This window comes from Furipterus horrens, unplaced genomic scaffold (assembly GCF_987537825.1).
Source record: "Furipterus horrens unplaced genomic scaffold, mFurHor1.1.pri manual_scaffold_1, whole genome shotgun sequence".
Lineage (NCBI taxonomy): Eukaryota > Metazoa > Chordata > Mammalia > Chiroptera > Furipteridae > Furipterus > Furipterus horrens.
Window position 1 is genome coordinate 85,614,194 of NW_028327171.1, and position 25,823 is coordinate 85,640,016.

At 39.2% G+C, this 25,823-nt stretch overlaps 1 protein-coding gene and 1 long non-coding RNA gene across 2 annotated transcripts; one reads left to right on the top strand and one right to left on the bottom strand.

The window, feature by feature from the left end:
* Positions 1-1,659: 1,659 nt before the first annotated feature.
* On the bottom strand, positions 1,660-5,809 carry LOC150021426 (uncharacterized). Its single transcript, XR_016511109.1, has 3 exons — positions 5,739-5,809; positions 4,586-4,775; positions 1,660-1,861 (listed from the first exon to the last, which is right to left on the bottom strand). It is a non-coding gene; the product is annotated as an uncharacterized LOC150021426 (long non-coding RNA).
* Positions 5,810-5,947: 138 nt separating this feature from the next.
* CEP97 (centrosomal protein 97) lies at positions 5,948-25,458 on the top strand. The gene is made up of 11 exons (XM_090286723.1): positions 5,948-5,990; positions 7,944-8,086; positions 8,737-8,895; positions 10,826-10,927; positions 12,128-12,241; positions 12,806-12,972; positions 17,603-17,767; positions 18,345-18,469; positions 19,044-19,806; positions 22,972-23,047; positions 24,460-25,458. Exons 1-11 carry the CDS (start codon positions 5,948-5,950, stop codon positions 25,159-25,161), a joined length of 2,559 nt encoding a protein of 852 aa, XP_090142849.1. The 3' UTR covers positions 25,162-25,458.
* The last annotated feature ends 365 nt before the right edge of the window (positions 25,459-25,823 follow it).

A 25,823-nucleotide genomic window follows, 5' to 3' on the forward strand; every position in this document is an offset into this window, starting at 1 on the left:
CCTAACAGACACAGAATTCAAAACACTGGTGATAAAGTTCTCACAGGCTTGACAGATAAGCTTGATTATGACAAACGCATAAGAGAAGAAGTGAAGGCTCTGCTAAGTGAAACGAAGAAAAATCTACACAAAACCAATGGTGAAGGGAAGAAAACTGGGGTTCAAATCAATGATTTGGAACATAAGGAAGAAAAAAACAATCAGTACAGAGTGAGGAAACAAGAATTGAAAAAAATGAGGTGAGGCTTGGGAACCTCTGGGACAACTTTAAACGTGCCAACATCCGAATCATGGGGGTGCCAGAAAGAGAAGAGGAAGAGTAAGAAATTGAAAACTTACGTGAAAAAATAATGGAGGAAAACTTCCCAAATTTGGTGAAGGAAATAGACATACAAGTCCAGAAAGCACGGAGAGTCCCCGGTGAGCTGGACCCAGAGGGGACCACACCAAGCCACATCATGATTAAAATGCCAAAGGTGAAAGATCAAGAGAGAAGCGGAGAGTTGCCTGCAAAGGGGTATCTATAAGACTATCAGCTGATTTCTCAAAATAAATTTGCAGGCAAGAAGGGACTGGCAAGCAGTATTCAATGTGATGAAAAGCAACCTACAACCAAGATTACTCTATCCAGCAAAGCTATCATTTAGAATGGAAGGACAGATGAAGTGCTTCCCAGACAAGGTAAAGCTAAGAGTTCACCATCACCAAGCCATTATTATATGAAATGTCAAAGAGTTTGACTTAAGAAGATCAAAACTATGAACACTAAAATGGCAACAAACTCACAACTATCAACAACTGAGTGTAAAAATAAAACAAAATCCAACTAAGCAAACCAGAATAGGAACAGAATCATAGGTATGGGGATTATTTGGAGGGTTATCAGCTGGGAGGAGGGAAGGGGAGAAATGGGGAAATGGTGCAGGGATTAAGAAGCATAATTGATTGGCACAATATAGACAGGGGGAAGTAAGAATAACATAGAAAAGAGTGAAGCCAAAGAACTTATATGCATGACCCATGGACATGAACTAAGGGGGGTGGGATTGCTGGAGGGAAGGGGGTACTGGGCAGAGGGGAGCAAAGGGAAAAGAATTGGAACTACTGTAACAACATAATCAATAAAATATACTTAAGGGAAAAGGTTCACTATCCAATTTGAATAAAACACTAATGCATTAAAAAAAATAATGGGGGCAGGGTGGAAAGTAAGACTCCCACTCTTACAAGTGACCCTTTTGAGCTTTAACCACTCAGAGTCTTCCAAGTATAAATTAAAATAAGACCTTTAACCATTCACTTAACTTTCAATCACTTTTATAGGTTTCATTGCTTTTTAGAAACCCTTCAAAGAATGAAGTGTTATTTTTTACAATCGTGGATGCTGAGATAAATCCAGCAAGCAGGATGATTAGCCATAACAAACAGAGGACTGTGGCTAGCTCTGACCAACAGTGGAGAGTGGGAAGCCTCATCCTCCTTTTATTAGGATTTCAAAAGTTACTAGAACAGGAGATGTGACATTCCAACCAACAATAGGAGAGTTTTACAAGTGAAAGAATTCTTACAAAGTATCATTAATATGTAAAATACAGCCAGGGTAACTCATGGTTTAGCAAGCACCTATCAGGGAAGCAAAGCAGACCCACTAATCCTCAATGCCAGCTCCATTTTAAGACTTTATTAACAAGGAAACAGATGGAATACACAACAGAACTCGCTGTTCCCAGGATTCCATGACTCAGTGGCCTTAACAGCCTAAAGCCAAAGGTGAGACAAGATTAGCTCATCATCTCCTGGGTCATGGGATGACACCTGGGTGGAGGAGCATGAGAATGCCCCTACCCATAGATCTGTGTTCCTGAAACAAAAGAAGATAAAATTAAAATGTCAATAATGCTTTTATTACTTTCTTAAAGAAAAGACAACTTCTTCCCAGTTAATTCAGTAAAGGCACCTGAAAAATATTTCAGTGCCTTTATTCTTAAATGTATTTATACTTCCACCTCTTCTTTTTCTCAGACATTAACTGATGTATTACATGGGGAAAAAAGATTTAGTGTCTCATCTTGAGATGGCTAATTCTTCTATATTATTTTGGCCCTGACATTGCATGGTATTTAGGATGGATTCTTTAAGACTCTTCTGTCCACCTACTTGAAACCTCATTGCTTTGGAGAATGGTAGGCTAGCAGTTTGCATCTAGAGGGGTGGTGGAAGCCGTCACTCACTGATCCCCAACATGTTTCCTTTTCCTCTCCCTGAGAGGGCCTCCTATTTGTTCAGTACTAACCCCTGTGCAGCAGCCCAGCTAGAACCTTTTCGTAATAAGGCAGGATACTTAGCCCCTCTATCCAAATATTATGGTGGAATTTTATTACTGAAAGTCTTTAACTTCGCTTCTAACCTTCTTTTTGATTTTCAGGCCACGTTGATCATTCTGAAAGAACTGCAGCCCCTCTTGTGGACAAATGCATAGAAAAAACACATGGAACTCAGTGTATAACATTTTGCACTCTTGGGTTTTTGTTATCACGTGCTTGTAACACCTATTAATAATACATAATAAAGAGGAAAGTTAATGCTCATTTGGGGCTCTTGACAACCTATGAATAGGTATTTCATAGTGGCAGTCCCTTCTTCAATGTCATAGATCATAGATAAAGGAGGACCAAAGAGTATACCAACGAGGAGTTCTCATCCTAATTAGAAAACTTTCTTTGTTTTGTTGAGAGAAGTTGCTATCCACAAGTGCTGTTCGAGTTTCCTTTCCACCTAGTATCTTAACTGTGTTATCTGAACTTGTATAGAGCACTCTCCTGAAACTGCTGTTGAAGGTAGCCATCCACTAGTACAGTAATAGTTTCCTTCCTGTCACTATTCTGTTTGTCAATTCATCCTTGTTATACAAGCAGCTTAACCTTTCTAAAACATGTTTCATTTGTCAATCCCTAACTCAGAAACACTGAGTGAAAACTGGTGGAATGAATGTAACTATGGCAGCCCTTGAAAGCTCAAATTTCAAGATAAGTTTTTGAGGAGGCCATTAACACCATAAAAGGTATTGTTTTATTTAGATACTGCCAGTAGTGTTGGGCAGGTGAATGAGAGATGGGGGAGATGAGTCAGGGTGATCAGCTATCACATAGCCCAGGTGTATGTGCTGATGAGATGGGCAGTCTTTCTTGTGGAGCTTGGGCCTGCCAAAAAAATGCTATCTTGTTGAGTGGTTCATAATGTTGGTTAGTAGCATCCTCCAAATTGATTGGAGCTTGCAGGGTATACAATATGAGGCAATTTAAAGTGTAGCAATTTGATTTTATACTTGGGTATGTGGGGCTGTGCCAGGAAAATCTGGCCACTCTCTAAGAGCCATGACTATACTTATTTAACCCCACTTAAGAAATCCTTTGGCCCTTTCCTCAGGATCCTAGGTCACATAAACCAGACAAAACTGGTCCTGCTATTGCTATAAACTTGTATGAATCTGTGCTCCTCAAGTACGCTCTGGGCTTCTGGAATCCCTCTCCCAGGTCATTCATTACCCCAGTAAATTGGAGAAAAGTATAAACCCTTTCACTCTCCCTGAGCTAAACAGTCTCCTTAATCCTCACCAGCTATTCCAGAGAAGGAAGATTAGTAGAAGACAGCATTCAGGCCTGCTTTGTTCTTACACCTATATAGCAAGACTGCTTTCTAGGTAAGAGGTTTCCTGGTTAGAAGAAGAAAAAATCCTAGTCTTAATTCCCCCTTTGGAATTAGGAAATGTGTCTTCAGACTAAACAGTGGGGAGAAAAGAGGGGGGAAAAAGAGTTAAGCACGTGTAGTCAGAGGGATAGGACAACCCAGGAAGGAGGGAATGCTCACAGAATCAAGTGCCTGGAAATCTAGAAGCATGAGTTACTGAATTTTCCCAAAAAATAAATTATCAGAGATTTTGGACATTGCTGTTTCAGAAAGAAGCAAGTTCAGAAGCTAAGGTTGCAAGAGGCAATGGAGAAATGGATAATAGAAATTGGAAACTCCTGTGATACATTCTGTGGCGCTATAAGGTTAATTTCTTGCTTCCTGGGAGCACAGCTTCATTACCACCTGCCTGCCCCCCCACTGGCTGTCTGTACTAACGTTTTTTATCTTCTACTTAACTGTTTAGTCTACCCATCTTTTAAGCCCTAGCTCTAGTTCCTCCTTCAAGTCTTCTCCGAAGATTATAGTTTCCATTTCATTCTATATTCCCTGAAATCTTACTGAGTTCACAGTTAAAATTGTTACTGGGAAGATCTGAGCGAGGGGGCTTCCTCTCCTCGGTTCTTGTCTTGCTCATGAGAGATGAATTTGAAACCAAAAAACTTAGTGTTCCTGCTGCCTATCACCACCAGAACCAATAAGTAGAGACAAGCATTGAATCTTTATGGACCCTTTATTCACATGGCTGGCAATCTGAGAAGATGGCAGGTTATGTACTCGTACCCTAAAGACCATCTTGCACTTTATTTCAAGCTCACCCTTTTTTTAAGGAGGGAAAAAAGTATAGTTGAGGGGTTTGGAATTCAGGGAAAAAGTTAACCAGATAAAAGCTGCAGACCAGCAATTTCCCTGGCATCAAGGTTCTTCATCTGTGTCCTGGGCTGTGGGACTGTGGGATGTCTCTCTCTGGAGCACAATGGCTCAGATACCATCTTGATTGCTTGCAGTTCCCCTGGTGCACAAAGGTTGAATTGCTTGTGGTCTCCTGGAGTCTGGTTGAGTCATACCTTCATATGCTGAAACAAGAGCTTTTTACATGCATTAATTACTGAGCTTATTAACTATCACTTAAAACTAAAAATTTCCAACTCTTGAGTTCCCCCATCAAATTTAGGTGAGAAGCAATACATATAGTGGAAATGAGATAGCAAGTTTACTTATTAAATACACCTGAGCACAAAGCTCAAGCAGGCCCCCAGCTAGACTGAGTGCTCCAACCATTGGGATTTTAGGGGCCTTTATGCTTGTAGCCAGCTTCTAGGTTCCCCTTCCTCCTCCTTTCTCCAGATCTTGGGATTAACATACAGTTTCAAAGGCTTTCTTTCCTAGATAGTGAAGATACACAGAATTTCAAAGGCTCTCCCCTCCTCCTGCACTGTCCTAGCTCTAGTGATTTTTGGAACACCTAGCAATCTTATCTGACTGGGCTCAGGACTGTAGAATTAGTGGATGAGACATACCTCCCTGCCAGTCCTTGCCTTCCTTTTCTATCTATTCTGCCTAACACAACCATAGTAGTTAGCATGTAATAGTAATATGAAAAGTGTGATCCTACTCCCTTTTAGTTAGCCAGTGCAGTGTAATTCTTTAGTTTGGAGACTATATTGTAAACTTGTTTTGTATACTCGCTGGAAAAACTGTAGGTTTATACTTGCTTATCAAATATACTACCAGGTCTAAAATTATTGAAGAACAACCACTTAAAAATACCGTATAAAAGCTTCTATCCCAGTATGCTTTCACTAAATTTTCAAATAAAATGTATTCATTTTGACCGGTCTTAACAAGATTGCCCAACTCATTTCTAGAGCAGAGTTGAAAACAATTGTCCAAAGAAAGTGCAGCGCCTACAAAAAGACTCCTGGCAATGAGCCCTCAAATTCGGTCTGCATTAAGTAGCGATCAAATAATCAGCCCAATGGTAAAGTATCAAATTTCGTAAACGCCTAGAAAAGGGAGTGAAATGATCATTTTAACGACGGTTTGCTAACCTGTCCCGTAAGGGTGCTGACCACGGTTCCAGAACTCACGGCGGCTCAGATTCTAATCCCGGGTTTTTCAACATTAGGCACGGGCAGCCAATTGGGTCGCCTGAGTGCCGTGCATTCTGGGAGCTGTAGTTTCCCGCCCTTCCTCCCGACTACAAGTTCCACGGAGCAGCTGGAGGACGGTTGCTTGGTATTATTAACAAGCGGGAAGTATGGCGGTGGCGCGCGTCGACGCGGCTTTGCCTGCTGGAGAAGGTAAGGCTATCCTCACCCCTGAATCCCAACACTTACTTCACTGTACTGAATTAAATCATTACCTGGTAGAGACTAGAAGCCTGGGTTTAGGGGTCAGTTCTGGATCAGTTCTTTCGATGGGGGGGTTGGTGTCTGTGGGCATCGTGGAGGAGCTCTGCCTTCTGGGAAGTGGAGTCCCCCGGGTCTGTATAACTCTCCTGCGTCCTGGCGGAGGCTGGCCGGGAGACTACACCCCCCAGGGACCTTCGCGCAGCCGGGCGCCCAGGCTTCCGCGCTCTTTAGGCTACTTGGGTGGTGGGAATCGGACTGCTGTGACCTTTCTAGGATGTTTACTTTGAGTTCTGGGTCCCCAAGTGGGAGCCGTGGGATCTCCCTCTTTAGCTTTACGGTCCCTCTTTCCTCTCGGTTCCTAGAACGTTCAGAATACCCTTTGTCAAACACAGCTCTCTAGACGTTGAACCCTCTCCTGGAAGTGTCCGGTGGCTGTGATAAAATCTCGGGGTGATTTAGAGCCCACAGTTCGGGATCTTGGGGTCGTATGTGGTCGCTGCCCAGCGAAACGCAGGGTGCGGGTGTTTCTGTGACCGGGAGCCACCGGGCTGAGCAGAGCTCCTTTGTTTTGGTTACAGCTCTGAGTCTCCGCATAAGCGGTCTGGGTCAGGGCTGAGGGTCTCCGCGGCTTAGATGAGGCTTATTATGTTGTTGGGAGGATAGGGCAATCGGTGGTTCTAAAAGGTCTCTCGACTCTGGTATTGTGTGCAAAGGCTGTGCTTTTTCCTGGGACACAGTACGTAGCTTTGTCAGGTTCTGAGAATCTCATGACCCAGCCCTTTCACCCCCGTCCCCAACCCCAAATGCTAGAAGCCATTAGACAATGGAAACACGTTGAATCTCTTCTGGAGAGCATTCTCAAATAATTATTTCCTGCAGTAGTCTTAATTTGGGTATAAATTAGAAATTGGCAGTTTCTCTGTCCCCGTCTCCCTCTAATACCTGCTTTTGGACTCCACTTCCAACCAACGAGGGCAACTTACAATAGTAGCAATTAACGTTTATAGAGCACGTTTTATATGAGCTAGACGATATCTTGAGTGCCTGTTTTAGATTTTTACATCATCTCATTATCCCTGTAGAACAATATGATAAGCAGGTATTATTAAATCCATCTTACAATGTAGAGAAGTGAATCCCAAAGATCAGTAACGTGTCCAATGATGAATTGGTGGAGCCAGGATTTTAACGTCTGTTGTACTAAATTATTTGGTTGGCCAAAAAGTCTGTTCACCAATTTTGCTAAGTTTTTTTTTGAAATGCACAAAGCTAATATGATAGCTGTCATAGTACAATCTAACAAGATTGTTTTGGATAAAGTTAAAGACAAAACTAAGCACTCACTAGAGCCATTGGTAAGGAAAAAACTAAACGAACTTTTTGGCCATCCCAACACTATTGAATGCTGTGTGCCAGGGATGGGGCTAAGTGCTGTTCATATGGTTTCTCTTTTCACCCCCACATCAATTTAATGAATTAGGTGCATTATTCCCATTTTGTAGATAAGTTAACTGAAGTATATACTGTGATTTTGGGCATTTTAGGATATACTGGTAGTAAGGTTGTAAGCAGGTAAATGATGAGTTCCACTTAAAAAATACTATGATTACTTAAGCACAGAATATGGAACTATTAGTTCATACTTAAATGTGAAGAATTCCAAAGTATTTCACCATAGAAACTTGAGTAGAATATCACAAATCTTGGTGTAATTTGATATTTCTGAGGGTAAGTGAATAATTTTAACCTGGGGTCCTTTAGAATTTGATTGCTTTCATTTAAAAATCTTTATATTTATTGTGCTCTAGTGTTTTCTAACTTTGGGATTTTATGAGTATAGTTCCATTCCTACACTCAGCAGTTTTATTTGTGTTTTCTAACAATTTTCCTTCTCTTTTTGAGGATCAGTGGTCAATTGGTCAGGGCAAGGGCTACAGAAATTAAGTGCAAACTTACCTTGTGAAGCAGATATTCATACTTTGATTCTGGATAAAAATCAAATTATTAAATTGGAAAATCTTGAGAAATGCAGACGATTAATACAGGTAAGTATTGTATCTGAGGAAACAACCAGTTTATTATTATAGCTAATAAAACAATAAAATAATCTAAGAAAAAGTATCTGTGCAGGCCTGGAAAGTAGTAAATGTTGTCTTAAATCTTTGCATGACTGTTTCTCCTGAAGATGAACAGATATGTGCTACATTTAGAATGTACTAGAAAAAGAAGCATTTTTTTTCTTTTTTAAAGCCAGCATTTTATGTTTGTAAAATATAGTGTTAAGATAATCTTTTACCTCACGATGAGGGTAAAGAGTTCCTTCCTCCCTTCCTTCCTTCCTTGGACAAATGTCTCCCTCATGTGTCTGGCACTGTTCCAGATTTTTACTGAAACACTTTAAGGATCTCTTTCTATGGAGCTTACATGTAGTTGTTGTGTTAACAATGTTTTCTCTGATAATTGGGGGAGACTTGATTGCTGAGGTTAATGTTTAATGTGTATTTCCCATTGCTTAGGAATAGCAGCTGCAGCAACAACAAACTGTAGTTAACTCTGGAATATGTAGACAATATATGTGAAAAACACAAATTGGGTTTATATATTTGGCCGTTTAAACAAATATTTTTAAGCATCCTAATGTGAATGTAATGTATATATTTTATTCCAAAGGTAATGATATGTTTCCTTTTCACAGTTGTCAGTGGCTAACAATCGGCTGGTGCGGATGATGGGTGTGGCCAAACTGACCCAACTCCGGGTATTAAATTTGCCTCACAATAGCATTGGCTATGTGGAGGGGCTAAAGGAACTAGTACATTTGGAGTGGCTGAATTTGGCAGGAAATAATCTCAAGGTGAACTCTCTCTTTCTTTTTTTAGTAATTATGTTTTCTTTTTTTCAATTTACAAAAGTTCACTGTAAAAAAGAAATTCCAGCAGTATAGAAATGAGTAGAATAAATGAAAGTACCCACCAACACTCTTCAGGGATAATTTTAGTAAACTTAAACAAAAAAAAAAAAATTGCCTTTTAAAACATATAATACATATAATATTCTTTTGATTGTGAACAAAGAATGTATTATACTTAGAAAAGTGGATCAAATAGAATGAAATGTTAAGAGGGAGACTATCATGCTCCATTAAGCTTTAAATAAATGTTTAATGGTATAGTGGAGAATATACTGTTTTAAGAGTTAGGAGATCTGGACTCTAGTCCTCTTAGATGTAAGACCTGGGTTCCAGGAATACCAGTCAAATTTTAGTTAGTCCCCAATAAATCTGCTGCCTCCACAGTTACTGCTGGCACCAGTGACTGCCTGTGTCCTTCAAAGATACCTTTATCTGCAGACAGGAATTTAGCACCTTCTGTGTTCTCAATCAACTCCTGCTCCTAATCAACTCCCTCATTGGACCATCTTCAGAGGGCCCCCCCACTCCCACTCCCTGTAAAACCCCTGCCTTGTTGCTCTTTGGGGCTGATACCACTTTGGTCTCAGCCCGCCTGTTTGCAGCTGGCCAAATAAATCTTAAACTCATGGCCTGTTCTGTCATTTCTTCTCGCACTCTCTCGAATCTAACAAGTTCTGCTTCCACCATTTAGTAGCTCTATAATTTTGGATAAGTTAATAAATATTTCTGTGTCTTTCTTTTCAATATGCTAGATGAGGGGAGGGGATTAAATGATATTAATAGCAGACTTCTACTGAACAGTTAATTTAGGCTAGGAAGGCATTTTCTATATTTTTGCTTCACTGGATATTATTCTAAGCATCTTAACTGTATTAACTGAATCTCATGACTGCCAATAAGGAATTGGATTGGCCAAAAAGTTTGTTTAGTTTTTTTCTGTACAATGGCTCTAGTGGCACTAAGTGGTCTTTAATGTAATTCAAAACAGTTTTGTTAGATTATATTGTGACAGCTGTCCTATCAGCATGCGTTTTGAAAAAAAACATCAAAATTGGTGAATTTTTGGGCAGCCTTTTTAATATTGAAGATGGAAGAAGATATGCAATATTTTTGGCATATTATGCTTTATTATTTCAAGAAAGGTAAGAACGCAACTGAAATGCAAAAAAAAAAAAAAAAAACGTGCAAAAGGTGCTATGACTAATTGAAAATGTCAAGTGATTTGCAAAGTTTCTTGGTACTATTGACACTTTGGCCAAATAATTCTTTGCTGTGGGGCTATCTCATGCACTGGAAGATGTTTAGCAGCACCTCTGGCCTCCACCCACTGGAAACCAATAGAGGGAGATAGCTGACATACTCAGAATATCCAAATCAATAAAGTTATTGGTGAAAATGAAAACTGTGTCTTTTATTTTATGGAAAAAGCCATATGGACTTTTTGGCCAACCCAACAGGTAGTGTCATTACACCCATTATATAGAAGAAACTGAAGTGTAGAGAAGTTAAGTAACTTGCCTGAGATCACACAGCCAGGAAGTTACAGAGTCAGGATTTGAATCCAGGCAGTTTGGCTATACTCTTAACTTGTAAAGTCTGTGTCCTCCCAACTGTCCTGTGTCATCACTAAGATTTCTTCAGGCTATAAATATCTGGGATGATATTATCCTCTACTCTTAGAGTGATAATGAAGGTGGAAGCTTGCTACATACGTTTTACCAAATTCTGTTAGCACTGCTTTCTTTCTTGCTCAGTGCCCCTCTGCTTCCAAAAACAAGCAGAGGAGGCAGGAGACTCAGCTACAAGAACTAGGGAAGAGTTTCTGTTTTTGATTTTGTTTACATAAACTAATGTGATAATTTTCTTGTGATAGGCCATGGACCAAATCAATAGCTGTACAGCTCTACAGCACCTAGATTTATCAGACAATAACTTACCCCAGATAGGTGATCTGTCTAAATTGGCAGCACTGAAGGTAAGCATGTGTTCTATGTCATTTCTGAAAATTTACATTAAAATACCAGGAGAAAGTGACCTGATTGGCTTAAAAGCAGCCTACTATATGAAGAACAGATTGTCTTCATTATAATAAAAATTCTACTAGAGTGGCAGAAACTAAGTATGAAACTTTTTGTTTTTAGTATCTATACTGATTTAATTGAAACTGGCCATTGTAGTTAAGGTTAGTTCTTATATACCACCTTTCAAACATGAAATTCCTTTCATGCCCAACTACCCGTGCTAGCAGCTTTGCAGGAAGTAAATAACATGTTGGTGAGGTTGAGCGTAATTATTTCTGAACTTGAGCCTGTTTTTTTGACACTCAGAATTGCTGTCTTTAATAATAGGTATTACAAAGTTATCAAAATTAATTTCACTTTAATTAAAAAACAACAAGACCTGTAGCATATAGCACTTTCTACGAAGGTGAATGTATTATGCAATTAAATAAGTAACAAATTGGACTCAACAGCTTCAAAAACATGTAGGCATTTTCCATATTTTTGCTTCATTGGATATTAGCATCAGATGAACTCATTAAACTTTAGGAATGTTATTAGCTCAACTTCATATTTTTAGCAGAAAGTGCAAGTTATTCTAAATAATTTGATTTATCCACATACTAAGAGAATTCAGATGAACTAAAGATGATTGAACTTTTTTTTTTCTGAAATGGTTTCTCGTTGTTGACCTTGAGTCAGTTTCATCTGCAAGTAGGACTTTTTCTACCTTCTTCCAGCTTTTAGTTTCCAAGAGAATACAGTTGCTAATAAATTATGGAATGTGGGCCTGCCCTCCCTCCTTCTCTTGGAAAATTTGCTTTGTACATGATTGTTTCAATGAATGTTTTCTTTCAGTTTCCTCACTTTTGGTGTTTTAAAAAGAAATGAACCAGTATGTTGGAAATGGCTCAAGTTTTAATAAATCATACAAAATGCTAGTTACTCACCACGCATGTGTTCTTGTACAAGTCTTTAAATTTTTCTAGGCTTAGAAAGTGGACAAGAAAAGAGAGTGGACCAGAAGGCAATCTGGCATTAAGTCTTTGATTTGCATGCTGTGAGACATACAATAAAATAGGTTCCCCTATTTTCATACATACCATTTTGGTTTTGTCAAAATAGACCCATTTATAATCTTGTCATTTGTAATTCATCTTCTTTTTATTTTTAAGACCCTGCTTTTACATGGAAACATTATCACCTCTCTTAGAATGGCACCGGCTTACCTACCCAGAAGTCTTGCTATCCTTTCTTTGGCAGAAAACGAAATTCGGGACTTAAATGAGGTAAAATTTGAGGGTATTCCCTGGGATTCAGGAAGCTGACTAGTTGTGAGAAAGGAGGAGAAACGAGGAGAAAGTTGTGAACTCACTTTTGGACTGTGAGCATCTTGGAGAAACTGCCATTAAGATGAAACACTTGGCTCTAGTTAATTTTTTTCTTTCATTTTTCATTTTTTTTCCTTACTATCAGAGGGTCATTAAGGTTTAATTTAATGTATAATGCTGTAGTTACTCATTTGGAAGTGATTGATGATAGAGGGACATATACATGAAAGATGTTAATAAGACACACTGCACTTTTCTCTGGCTGCTATTAGATTTCCAAAATAGGTTCTCTCTGCTGGGAAATAGTGCTGATACTTTCTAAGGGACTTTGTGCAGCAAGGACAGATGGCCATATTGTTGGAATTTTGGAAGTCAGTGAATAATATAAGTGTAACTTGTCACTTTTCAGAACAAGAGGGGAATTGTTACATTTTCAACTTGCCAAAGATGTGTAATCAGCGGAAGCCCTGTGCTTGACACCAGACAATCCATTTTGTTCAACAAAGATATCCTTTGTTCCAGATCTCTTTTTTGGCATCCTTAACTGAATTGGAACAGTTGTCGATCATGAGCAACCCTTGTGTGATGGCAACACCTTCCATTCCAGGCTTTGACTATCGGCCATACATCGTCAGCTGGTGCTTAAACCTCAGAGTCCTAGATGGATACGTGATTTCTCAAAAGGAAAGGTGAACATGACCTCTTTAATATCATATTTATTGTGGAAATTACTGAAAAGACCATTTCTAGCTTTCTACAGATTAATAAATAATATTTCTTAAAATATGCATTTAAAATGAAGACCATTGGTGCAGTCATTTAGCAGACTATGGGCTGCTCACTTAGGATTTTCTCCTTTCTAAAAAACGATAAAAAATAAATATCAGTTCCAGAGGTTGGGTGGGGCTAGCGAGTTATCTTAGTGCCCAATGTACAATAATTTGATTTCTAAAAATTCTAATGTTAACTTGGTGTTGTTTGGGGCCTGGAGCACTTCTTTATAGAAACCATGTTGTTGATGCTTTGTAGGGAGGGTCTCGGATCAATCCTGCAAAAGCTTGTAATTCACGAGGTATGTAAGGGCAGTATAAATAATACCTTAGGACCCAACTACCTTTTCTAACAGTGGCTCTGTGGGAAAATGCATGCAGAGTTCCAGTTTGGAACTCGGAGCAGACATGCTGATTGGTCCTCCCCTTTTCCTATCTGTGAAGCAGCAGAAACGAGAACTCTCCCATCTGTAGATCATTGGTGGTTTCTGTGGCTTGGAGGTGGGACCTCTGCCTGCTGGGGTCTTATGGAGGTTGGTACATGATAAGTGGAATTAGAGCTTTAGGGGAGGTAAGGAACTAGGATGTGGACAAAAGAGGGTGGACTTAGAGGGGAGCGGGAGAATTGAGGTGAGTTTATTCCCACGTCTGCCTCATTTCACTTTTCTCAGTGCATATGTACATGCATTCATGGACTCAGCACATACATTCTTTCTCATCACTTTTGCCCTTCTGTCTTGGAGACTGGTAGTAATCCCTTGAGGGGTTTCCTAATGAGAGGATGAATGGTAGATCACAGATAGGGTTTTTCTTTTCCTTCTCCCTGCTGTTTCATCTAGTTGCTGAATAGGGCATGGGGTGGTCGAGGAAGGGCAATCAGGAGCTACCCAGCGATGGTGCTAGGGGGAGGGACATCTGTCAAGTCTGGTTTGCCTACCATAAAGTGTGGCTTTGCCTTTTTTTGCAGTAAGTGTTGCTTTGTACTCAGGAAACTTATTTTGTTTCAAACTGTTTATAGTTCTTTAAAGCTGCAATGTAGATTCACTTGGATTACCTTCTCCAGAAATTTCTTTAAGTGAAAGAAGTACATTGATGTATTTTTCTGTGGGAGTGGGCCAGGCAACATTTTTACCTGTGGTAGGCAACGTAGAGAGATGGGAAGAAATGAGGGTCTGAGGTAAAGAGAGACCTGGGAAGAGGGGTGAGACCTGGTCAGGAGAGACCAGAGAAGGCTTCACATCTTTCCCTGCCACCCATTAGCTGTGTGGCCTGGGCAGATTTCTTGGCTTCTCCAAACCTTAGTCTCTCATCTGTAAAATGTGGGAAATACTACCTCACTTTCAAGGATGTTGTGAACATGAAGGATGTATATAGCATAGTACTGGTCAGTACTTAATAAATAATAATTGTCATTAATACTAAAGGATAAGAATTAGGGATTAAAGCATTTTGGAGAAATTAAAGCAAATGTTAAACAAAATATTTGTTGAGTAGATGAATAATGATACAAAGACTGTGTTTCTACACCATGGAAATGGTTTTAATTGAAGTGACTTTCAGGAGATTTGTAGTTCTTTGAAACTATGTGTAATGTTTTACAAATGTTTAATTTCAGAGACTTCAGGAGGTAGGAAACAGTGAGCTTTCACTTGGGGTAGCCCCCCTTTCTGTGGGTGTCGTACACTAAAAAAGTTTGGGGGGGGGTCAGCACAATAACAAGCCTTCTCAGATGGTTTCTTTTCCCTCCGGTTTTTAAAAAACATTGCAAAGTATCACAAAATTCAGGTATAGTTAAAAAATGATATTTAAAAATACCCATATAATCACCACTGAAAATAAAAATAGAACATAACCAGTACTTTAGAGATTTCTATTTCCCCACTCCCAGCATAACACTCCCTTCCCTACTAGAGATAACCACTGTGTTGATTTTGTGATCATCCAGAGAGACTATTATATTTCTTGGTTACGGAGCCTGTAAACCAATCAGCTCTCACCGGAGTAACTGATATTAAAAGGACGGAAAATACTAAGTGTTGGTGAGTATGTGGAGCAATTGGAACTCTCATACACTGTTCTTGGAATGTAAGTGGTGCAATTACTTTGACAAACTGGCAGTATTTACTGAAGCTAAACATACAAATCTGTTCCCTGTGGCCTAGCAATTTGACTTCTGGTTTATACTCTCCAGAAGGAGGTGCTTCTGTCTACCAAAAGACATGTACAAGCATGTTCATAGCAGCCTTATTCATAATAGCTCCAAACATTGGGAGCCATTTGAGCCTTGTTCACAGGGGAGGAATTCTTCTGAGGGATAGTTAGAGTTAATCGTCTTAAAAATTGATGGGTAGCCTGAGCAATATTCAAAACATTCTCCTGGTCAGCCTTGGGAATTGTCCTGGGGATAGGAAGGAATTTCCAGTTTTTGTGTTTACCCAGCCTTGCTGTTATTTGCTAAAAATGTCCAGATTATAATTGTTCTCCCTTATGAAAAATATCCCAGGTTCTTTGTTGATTTCTGGTAGCCTTATCTTAAGTGTGTTTATCTTGGCAAAGAGTCACCTGAGCAGTCACCCACCCCTGTGGTGCTTTGTCTAGTGTTTTCTCAGGGGTGCACCTGTGGAAAGACTAGCGCCTTTGTAGAGCACCTGAGTATTTGGAGTTTTTCTGAATTCGTTTCGATCTATTTTCTATTTATGGGACCAAACTACAGGTCTGTTGCTTAGTTAGAAATCAGAATTTAGTTAAGCAGAATTTTGGAGATGGTGTTTCTGTTTTGAAAGGATATTCAAAATATAGAGAAGTAGAGAGAATAACATGTGAACACCTAAATACTCACCATACAGCTTCTAGAGGTAATATTTTACCCATCTTATTTCATTTATTCCCCACCTTTTTTTTTCTGGAGTATTTTAAAAGCAAATATCAGATATCATTTTATTCAATACTACTATTCTTTTTTAGGAGGAAGAGGAGATTGGTTTCCATTTTCTCTCAATAGCTGTTACTTCTGTTATACTATGTAAACCATTCCTTTAATTTTAAGAGAAGTTCTCATATTCCAGTGACTTGAAATTCATATGTTAGAGCTGAATGTGTGCTAATTTTGTTTTTCTTTTTATTGGCAATGACAGGGAGATTGTTTTAACCAGGAGAAATTTTTATGGATAAATAAATTTGTATAATGGTTAGTTTTTGCTGACTGTAAAGCAAAAACAGAAAAACAGATTTTACATTAGCTGATGCTCCACAGTGTATGGTTTTTCTTGCGCACTTAAACTGTGGAATATTCAAGCCTGAGCCTTCTCTGTCTTCTTACTTTCGTCGCTCCTTCCTTCCCAACCACCCATAACCTGGAAATGTTGCCTGCTGGCTCTGTTAAAGTTGGGGATTGTGCTTTACTATGGACCTTTTTTTGTGGGGAGAGCTTTTCAGCAAGTGATTGGTTGGCAGGAGAATTTATGGAAACTTAGAGCAGGTTTTATGAAGATTCTGAATGATCTTTGTGTAATTCACAGGAATCTGTTCACAGAAGAAATACTTTTCATTGCTTTTATTAAATAGAATAAAAATTTATTTTAGACTAAGAATAGGATTGCCTGACTGCAGTTAATCTACTTGGCATACTGCATATCTCATTGCAAGAAAGCAGTGTTTCCTTTCTTGTGACATTGGGAGATCGCTAACTAAACTTACATTTTATTGCACCACGATTCTTTTGCTCAATTTAACCAGTTATCAAGAGGACCAGTTTCTTTTCAGTTTGTTACAAACCTTGGGTGGCTTGACAGTTTTGGACTGTATGGTTTGTATGATGTGGATACCTTACTATGAAGGTCCAAGAAAATGGTTGTGGATTGGAAGTGATTTTCAAACTATTTGCAATGCTTAGTTAATGGTATAAAAAAATAGAGAAACAAAGCATACCAAAATTATTCAGCCTCACAAGTTGGGGGACAGATTTAAGAATGGTAAAATTGAGGCAGTGGCATGTTATTTTTAAAAAAGTAATATACCAATTCAAACATATCTGGAAAAGTAAATAGTAATAATGATCTCCCATAAATCCATCATCCGACTTCAGTTTTCAGTTCATGGTCAACATTGTTCATTTGTACCTTCACCCACTTCCTCTTCTCCTGTGTTATTTTAAGCAGATCTCAGATTGCATATAATTTCATCTGAAATTTCAGTATGTATTTCTAAAAGATAAAGGCTCTTCAGGAAATAACGACAATACTATTATGTCTCACCTGTGATGTATTTAGCTACTTGAGTTTGACAGTAAATGGAGGGAATACTTATTGCTTCTTTGAAAATAATTTTAAAATACTTGGAGCTATTAGTGTAGCTCTCTGGGAGTGCCTGTACGCAAGAAAAAAGGTTTAAATAGTGTTAGAAGGATAGAGTTTTTAAAACTTGAGTGAGTTTTATTTATGAAAAACATCCAGTGGTGCTATAAAGGTAAATTAAGAAGGGAGGTCATTGTTGCTTAAAAATGCCGCTTGTCTACCTGCTGTCATCGTCTCTTTATGCCCCCTAATTCCAGTTTGAAAGCTGAGTGGCTCTATAGTCAAGGCAAAGGGAGAGCCTATCGGCCTGGCCAGCACATCCAGCTCGTCCAGTATCTAGCCACAGTCTGTCCTCTCACTTCTACACTGGGCCTTCAAACTGCGGAGGATGCCAAGCTTGAGAAGATTCTGAGCAAGCAGAGGTAAGCCCATTTATGTGTAGCCGCTGATGCGTTCACAAGTGAAAATACCTCTTGAGTCTTTTCTGCGAGACCAGGAGGACTGCGGCGGGTGCTGCAGCCCAAGTTTCTGGGTGTTGGGCCCCTTGTCACTGCGGCAGTCTGGCAGGGCAGTCCGTTGCTTCACAGCAGCTGCATTGCCAATTATGTCTTGGGCGAGCCAAGCATAATGAGAGAATAGAATTAAGAAAATGGATCTGTCCTCATAATGTAGGTGTTCCATATGGGTTTTTAAATACTAACATTAAGAACTATGGCTAGAACATTTAGTGACCACTTTTTTTTATTATCAGAGATCCTGTCTTAAATGTTTGTGCAAGTATGAGGGGGTCTGTCTACGTGATTTAAAAATGAGTTCCTTAACCTTTTCTAGCCAATGCTTTCAAAGGAGACTTTGTAATTTAGTGGTGATTAGAGGTATCTCCTTTGAAGAATTGTAAACTTCTGCCTTTCTGACAGTGATACCTAGGAAGCAGAAAAGCTTTTTTTTGGTGGAGGGGAGTGTATTTGTTAAGTCACATCAGATGTTATTGACTTTTAGGTTTCACCAGAGGCAGCTGATGAACCAAAGCCAAAATGAAGAGTTGTCTTGTCTTCCTCCTGCTGAAACAAGGCTAACAGAGCATTCAAGCCCCGTTGAAGATTGCCAGGTAGTCCAGGAAAGTGGTAAGAAATCAATTGATCTGTTTTCTCTAAGTTCTTTGATCTGTTGGTTATCATAAAATAGAAAAAGTACATACTTTCATAATTTTTATTTGTTTTTTAATTAAGTAGTCGTTTGGGTCTTACATTTTATGTATATGTATATAACTTTCTAGTTTTAAAAAATTCAGAGCAATGCTACTTTTTGTATTGATCCAATATTTTGATTATTCTTAAGATTATTGAAAGAGTTTATTTTCTTTAAAATATTTGGTTTGATGTTGTGGGTATATTGGAGGAATCAATGAAGGCGTTTTATTGCATTTTGCTCTATTTCAAGGACTAGATGTTATTAAAAAGACGTAACTGAACCTATGCTTTGATTCACAAAAAAGAAAAAAATTAAAAATAAATATGTAGGGTGACGGATGTGTTGATTAACCAGATGGCAGGAATCAAATCACTACAATATACACTTTTAAAATCTTAAAAATTTTGTGTGCCAATTACATCTTGATAGAACTGAAATTTTAAAAAAACAACACACAACCTCTTTAGATATTTAGTAGTTTAAATGATGCTCTGTTGATTCTTCTAGACCCTGTCATCCAAGTCAATTCTTGGGTTGGGATAAACAGTAATGACGATCAGTTATATGCCATTAGGAGTAACGTTCCAGCCTCTGTACACACTACAAGATATTCTCGAAATGACCTGCACCTGGAAGACATACAGACAGATGAGGACAAGTTGAACTGTAGTCTTCTCTCTTCAGAGTCTACTTTTATGCCAGTTGCTTCAGGACTTTCTCCAGTATCACCTACTGTTGAGTTGAAGCTTCAAGGCCTAGAGGACGATGGTGGTGCAGATGAATCTGTGAAAGAGCGGGAAGACCAGGACTTGGATAAGGAAGAGGAAAAAGCTTTTTGGGCTGCAAATGAGAATTCCATTCAGATGATGAAAAGTGCAGTCAGTGCAGAGATAAATGAGAAAGATGGGCTGTTACCTTGTCCTGAGCCGACAGTAACCAGTGCTGCCTTGAAAGGTGACACCCACAGCCTTACATCTTTTTCTGAGTCAATTGGAGATAGTATCATTCATACACAGCCAGTCAGTGAAGAAACCATGCCTGAAACTGCTTCAGAGAAACTTCCCTGCAGGGCTTTAACCCAGAGATGTGTTGCTTTGGGACAAGATAAAGTTGCCCTTCAGAAATTGAATGTAGCAGCTACTACACTGCAGGCCTGTTGGCGGGGCTTTTATGCCAGGAACTACAACCCGCAGGTTAGAGACGTGCGTTATGAAATCCGGCTACGCAGAATGCAGGAGCACATCGTCTGCCTCACTGATGAAATAAGGAGGTGGGTCAGCAGTCCTGTTCAGGGGCAGCTTTGTTGGTTTTGGGGGCATCAGATTCTTAGAGTTGATTCAGAACATGGAATCATTGATGTCATGGTCAGGATATGTTTCATACCATGTTGCCACTCTTGGTTGACAATGTCTCCTACTATATACTGAAAGCACCTTCAGGGCAGAGACCATCATAGGCATCTGCATGTCTAGCACAGCAGTTGGTACATAGGTGCAGTATAGCATTAAATGTGGAATGAATACATGCCTTACATGCATCTAAACCTAAACACAGAGAAGTACAGAAAATGTAGAAAAACAGAATACAGTAAGTATAAAAATGAGAAGATGAAAAAGTCTACTTAGAACTGACTAGGTGGCCTCAGAATTTTTTTAAAAAAGCAGGAATTTAAAAAGGGCTAAAATTCTGGGGCAACAGCAGGAATTATGCCTTAATTTTGTGGTTCACATGTTTTACTGACTGCCAACCAGAGGAGAAGGCAGTAAAACAGACTGAGAAGGAACAGCCACAGTGTAAGAAAACTGGGAGAGCATGTGTCCCAGGTCCAACAGGAATTGTTTCGGCAGGTAAGGGAGGTGCTGTAGGGAGGACAGAGACATATATAATAGATTGAAAAGCTGGGGGTTATTGTCAGGTTTGATGATTTGCTAAAAGGACTCAGGAAAGCTATTCTGTTCATGATATTGAAAGGATACACACTAAATTCAGCATAGAAGAAAGGCGGGAAGAGCAGAGTCTAGAAGAGACTAGGCACAGCTTCTAGTTGTTCTTTCTTGGTGGATTTGTACAGACAGGGCTTGATTCTCCCAGCAGTAATGTGTGACAACACCTGTGAAGTATTGTCAACCAGGGAGGTTCCCTCAAATCTTGACATCCAGGGCTTTTATTGGGGTTTAGTCACAAACACTTACTCACCAGAAAGCCCAGCCTTAGCATAAACTTACCTGATTTAGCCCAAGGCCCCATATATACAGATATTCTCACCAGGCAGGACATTCCAAGGGCTTACAGGTTATCTCCCAGGAGCCAATCAAGGCCATTTCTATCTTTAGAATAGACTTGAACACATCAGTCCTAACGAATTAACCCTTTCCTGCCCAGTGAGTTCCTAAGAGCAGCTTCAGTGGTGTGGTGGAATGGAAGTAGTTTAGCATAGGAATAGGGAATGAGAGGTGAGGAGTGAGTGTAGCCAACTCTTTTGGGATATGCTGCTGTGATGAAGGGATGAGCTGGAGTTGACTCTGGAGTTAAGAAAATTCTTTTTAAAAATGGGAGATAAAGAGTACGTTTATGTGTTGATCGAAATGATTCAGTAAAGAGGGAAAATCTGATGGTGCAGAGGAAAGGAAGAAGTGCAGGATCGAAGTTCCTGAGGGGGTAAGAGAGGAAGCGATCCAGTGCACAAGTGGAGGGAGTGGCTGGAGGTAGGAGCAGGAGCAGGTCCGGTGATAGGTTTGATGCTGGGGAGTGGGGAAGTCCTGTGTGGTGGACACTTCTTTTTCAGTAACATTTAAGATGTGGTCAACATTTGAAAATGAAGGGCTGGGGATGTGGAAGATTTAAGGAGAGAGTTGTGAGGTCTGACTTATTTGTTTTAAAAATGAACTTATAAGGGGAATGGAGGAGGGTTGCTGGAGAGTGTGAGAAAACTTCAAGTGCAGAAAAATAGGTCAGGTGGTATGATTTTCATCAGTAACTCTCAGCTGTTCTATTCTGATTTGAGGGTAGATAATTTGATTCAGCCAGGAACTCTTTTTTTTCCAGGTGTATATGGTAGGGGAGAGGGGGAAGGGGAAGTGAATGGAAGATATGTGGAGGGGATGATTCTAATGATGGATATTGGAATCTAAATGAGGTAAAAGAAAAGACAGGAGGAAGGGGTCATTAGTTCAGAGGTCTAGATTGTTGCAGTGGGTGCAAGAGCAGGTAAACTGGGAAGGTAGGAGTTAGTGGTTTGTGTGGGTGCTTGAAGTAATTTTTTTAAATAGAGTAGTCAGAATAAATTACTGGGCCTAGAGTGAGACACTGAGAATGAGTGACATGGGGTGGACTGTTCTCAGGTAGAGCAGCCAGGGGAACGTTGAGGTCTCCAGAAGTGATGACAGGAGCCGGGCAGCGAGAAAGACTCATGCTGACTCTTTGGTGAGTCGAGGCGGGTAATGGGAAGTCAGTACATATTTGAAAAGGATTTGGGGAGATTTAGTTCTTCAGGGAGAAAGGTCCAGAGTAGTTTGTACACAACACTGAGAAGCCATCTTCTGACCCTAATGGACGATTGAAAGAGAGCTTCCACTTTTCCTTGACCAAATCAGACCCACTTCTGAGGGCACTGTCAAGGAAAAGTTCACGCAAGAGCTTGACTATACAGGGTGGGGAAAAGTAGATTTACAGTTGTGAGTACGCAAAACACAGAGTTCATTCTTGTATCATTATTTATTTATTATATTTTCCATAAGAACAATTGTAAACATCCTTTTGCCTTACCATGTATCAGGGAGTTTGCTGATTACAATTCGGGAGTCTCAGATGGCACTGGAGAAGGGTTTGGGGGATGGGGAATTGAGTCAAAGGTTCAGAGCAAGATGGTGACAGTCTGGGAGATAAGGGACAGCTCTGAGAGCCTTAGGACTGTGATAGGTGTAAGTATGGAGAGGGTGGCAGTGAGTCAAGAGTAAGACTTGAATGAATTAGGGGAGGTGATGAGATGAAGTGGGGGGGTTGTCTGTTGATGGTAATGTAACAAAAAGTTTGTCAGGAACCCGGGCAAACAGAGAGTGAAGTTTAGTGGGACTGTCCTGCTAGTCCCTTAGAAGGTTTTCTTGTTGTGATCCTAATCCTTAACTCCTTTCTGCAGCTGCGGACCCTTTGATGTGTTTGGCTGGGAAATTAAGGCCAGATAAGGAGTCATTTAATAGTTTATTTTTCACCACTGGCAATACTTTGTGGAACCAACATAATCTGAATTTCAGTCACAGCTCATTTGTCTTTGTTGAGCCATGGTTTAAAACTGGTTTGAGCTGAGATATTTTAAAAGTGGAAAAGGCTGTTAGTTGTTTTTTAATCTCTTTACAATGCATGTGTTCATTAGTTGTTAGAAGAAGTGCAAGTCAAAGCATCCTTCCTTGAGTCAGTAATGGATTTTGAATTATTATAGGTTAAGAAAGGAAAGAGATGAAGAACGTGTCAAAAATTTTGTACAAGAAGAGGCTGTCAGATTCCTTTGGAACCAGGTAAACCCCCTTCCTGCTTATTTTCCTAATGTGGGAACAAAGAAAAATTTTAGATTTATTGAGATAATCATAGAGTAGCTATGCATATTAAGCACCCTTTCCCAGTTAAGGATGTAATTTGTACCCTTTGCCAGTATCTTAGAACTAGTACAGTGAACTTTGTTACATGTTATTTAACATGAAAAAAAGTAATTTCATAATTCTGATCAGAAAGATAAAGAAGAAAAAAGATGAAGGAGAGTGACTAAATTGAAGAATGTTGTTATAACTTTCCAATACATAGATATAAAAAACCCAATTTGAAGTTTTATTGTAAGTATCTATCTTGTTTATCTTTTAGGACTATTTGAACCAAAGGTGACAAACATGGTGTATGGTGGTTACACTATGTATGTCCTAAAAAGTATGCATGACATGGGAGAGAAAGTTTGCATCTTTCTACAGCACACTTTAAGGGTTCAGACAATCAGTTTTTCTATAATTGTATGCCATCAAATATTTCTTGATAATTCCTTGGAAATATTTTTAGAAAAGAATTTCTTGCAATAGGATTTTAACTATAAAATTCAAAACACCTTTGTAAGGTTTTATAATTACTATTAGTAGGAGAGTGCTTAAATAACTTACAGAACTAACAGTATTATGGAATGCTGTGTAACAGTTAGAAAGAAGAGAATGGTACAGACTGACCTGGAGAGATCTCTGAAATAACACTGCTCAGTGAACAACAGCGAATTACAGAACTTAGTGTTCCACTTAATTTTAAGAACTCCCTTTTTATTTGAAAATACAGTAAAAGGTGTGGAAGGATACGTATCGAACTGCTGTTAGTGATTACCTTGAAGGGTAGTCAAAGGGAAGCTAAAAAATTCTATATATTGCTATTTTGTTGCAAATGTTACAGTAAAATTTTGAGATCTTCATTGTAAAGATCCTATTACCAAGAACTCAAGGTATATTTAAGTATTTTAGAGTTGTTTATACTATATTGTTAGATAATATTTAAACTCTTACACCAAATGGATATCTTAAATGAGACTATACTTATATTAAAGAATCTGCTTTTATTAGTATGCTTTAACCTGTCTTGTCATAGGGACCTCAGTGTATATTGGTATATTATTGACCCCTTAGTCAGCTAGACATGTGCTATTGTATTTCTGATTGTTTTTTCAGTAGACGCAAGAGAATGGCTTTGGCCCATCCCTGCTCTCCTGGTGAGGGCTTTTTATGACCAGAGTTTTGGCTGGGGATGCTATGGAAAGGGTAAGGGAAGTCAGGCCGTTTCTAACTCCAGTTTTGCCATCTGCCGTTTACCAACTTCACGTGTGTCGGGGAAAAAAGCTCAAAGGACAATTGTAAAACAGGCATGGTTTTTATTTTATAATAAAACTATATCCTTTGGTTTACAGGTAAGCTCTCTACAAGCTTGGCAGCAGACTGTGGACCAGCGTCTAAGTTCCTGGCATACCGATGTTCCTCCTGTATCAAGTACCGGGGTGCCATCTGAACCTCCATTTTTCACCCAAAGCCAGGAGCTCTCTTCCGATCAAAGTTCTGATAGGTTCGTTGTTCCTGATGAAGCTCCTCAAGAGAAATCCTCACCAGAATTTCCAGACTCTGGTTTTCATTCCTCCCTAATAGATCAAGTTCACTGTTTGCAGGATTCTTTGGATTTTGAAAGAAGTTCCCCAGAAAGCAGTGTAAGTTCCATAATGGGAAATTCCATCGACACAGTGAAATGCTGCAAAGAGTCAGATGCAGCAGATGTTAGCGAAGAACATAGTGAGCAGAGTAAGGAAAGCTCAAACAATGAACAGGATAATAATCTACTTGAACAGTATTTAACTTCAGTTCAGGAACTAGATGATTTAGATGAGAGGACAAGTTTTGCTGAGGGGGCAGGAGATAGTGTGCTTCACATAGCTCATTCCCCTGAAAAGCTAGATGCCTTGTCTGACAGTGCTTCTGTTGATTCTCATAGCACATTTCCTACTTTGCAAGATGAAACCAGCCAGCCGCCAGAGAATTGTAAATTAAATACAGAAATTCAAGGGCAGCAGTCAGAATGTGATTCTACATTTCATGTATTGCATGTTGGTATTACTGTGTAGCATGTCTGGTTGCTTCAGAAGCAGAAATCCACGTAACTTTTCTTACGAACATTTTCACTTGCCTTTTTTTCTTTTTTTTTTTTTCAAAGGATATTGGGAATATTCCCCCCAATTTTGTTACTATTTATTTAGAATTGTGTTCTTGTCTCATATTTTCCATATTCTAGATTCTGAGGTCAGTCTTCATTTTGATTGGGTTAGCTTTTTAGCTGTAATATATCAAACAATATTTATATTGGAAGCCATAAGCACTTTATTTCTTAACTGAATTGCATCAACAGTGTTCCTGTATTTTTTTTTTTATGTATTCATTTCTAAAATAAACTAGAATATGTTAAAGAAGATAGAAAAAATTACCCTAAAGGTATAAATAAGAGAATTTTGACGACTCCGTGTGAGGAAATTGTGTAGTGAAGAATGCAATTTGTTAAAGTGAATGTAAATAACCTATAGGAGGATTGTGAACTATTGAAATTTCCCAGCCTTCTTGAAGGAAGAACTTGTGTTTGTAAGCCTTTTTTTTCCTCCCTTATGAGTCAAGGAAAGCCTTCTTAAAAGCAAATAGGGAGAGAAGGTAAGATTATAGGATTTTTCCGTGGGAGTGATTAAATTGCCTCACGGAAAACTTTTTGTCAAGAATCAGTTTTAACATATGAAGCCAA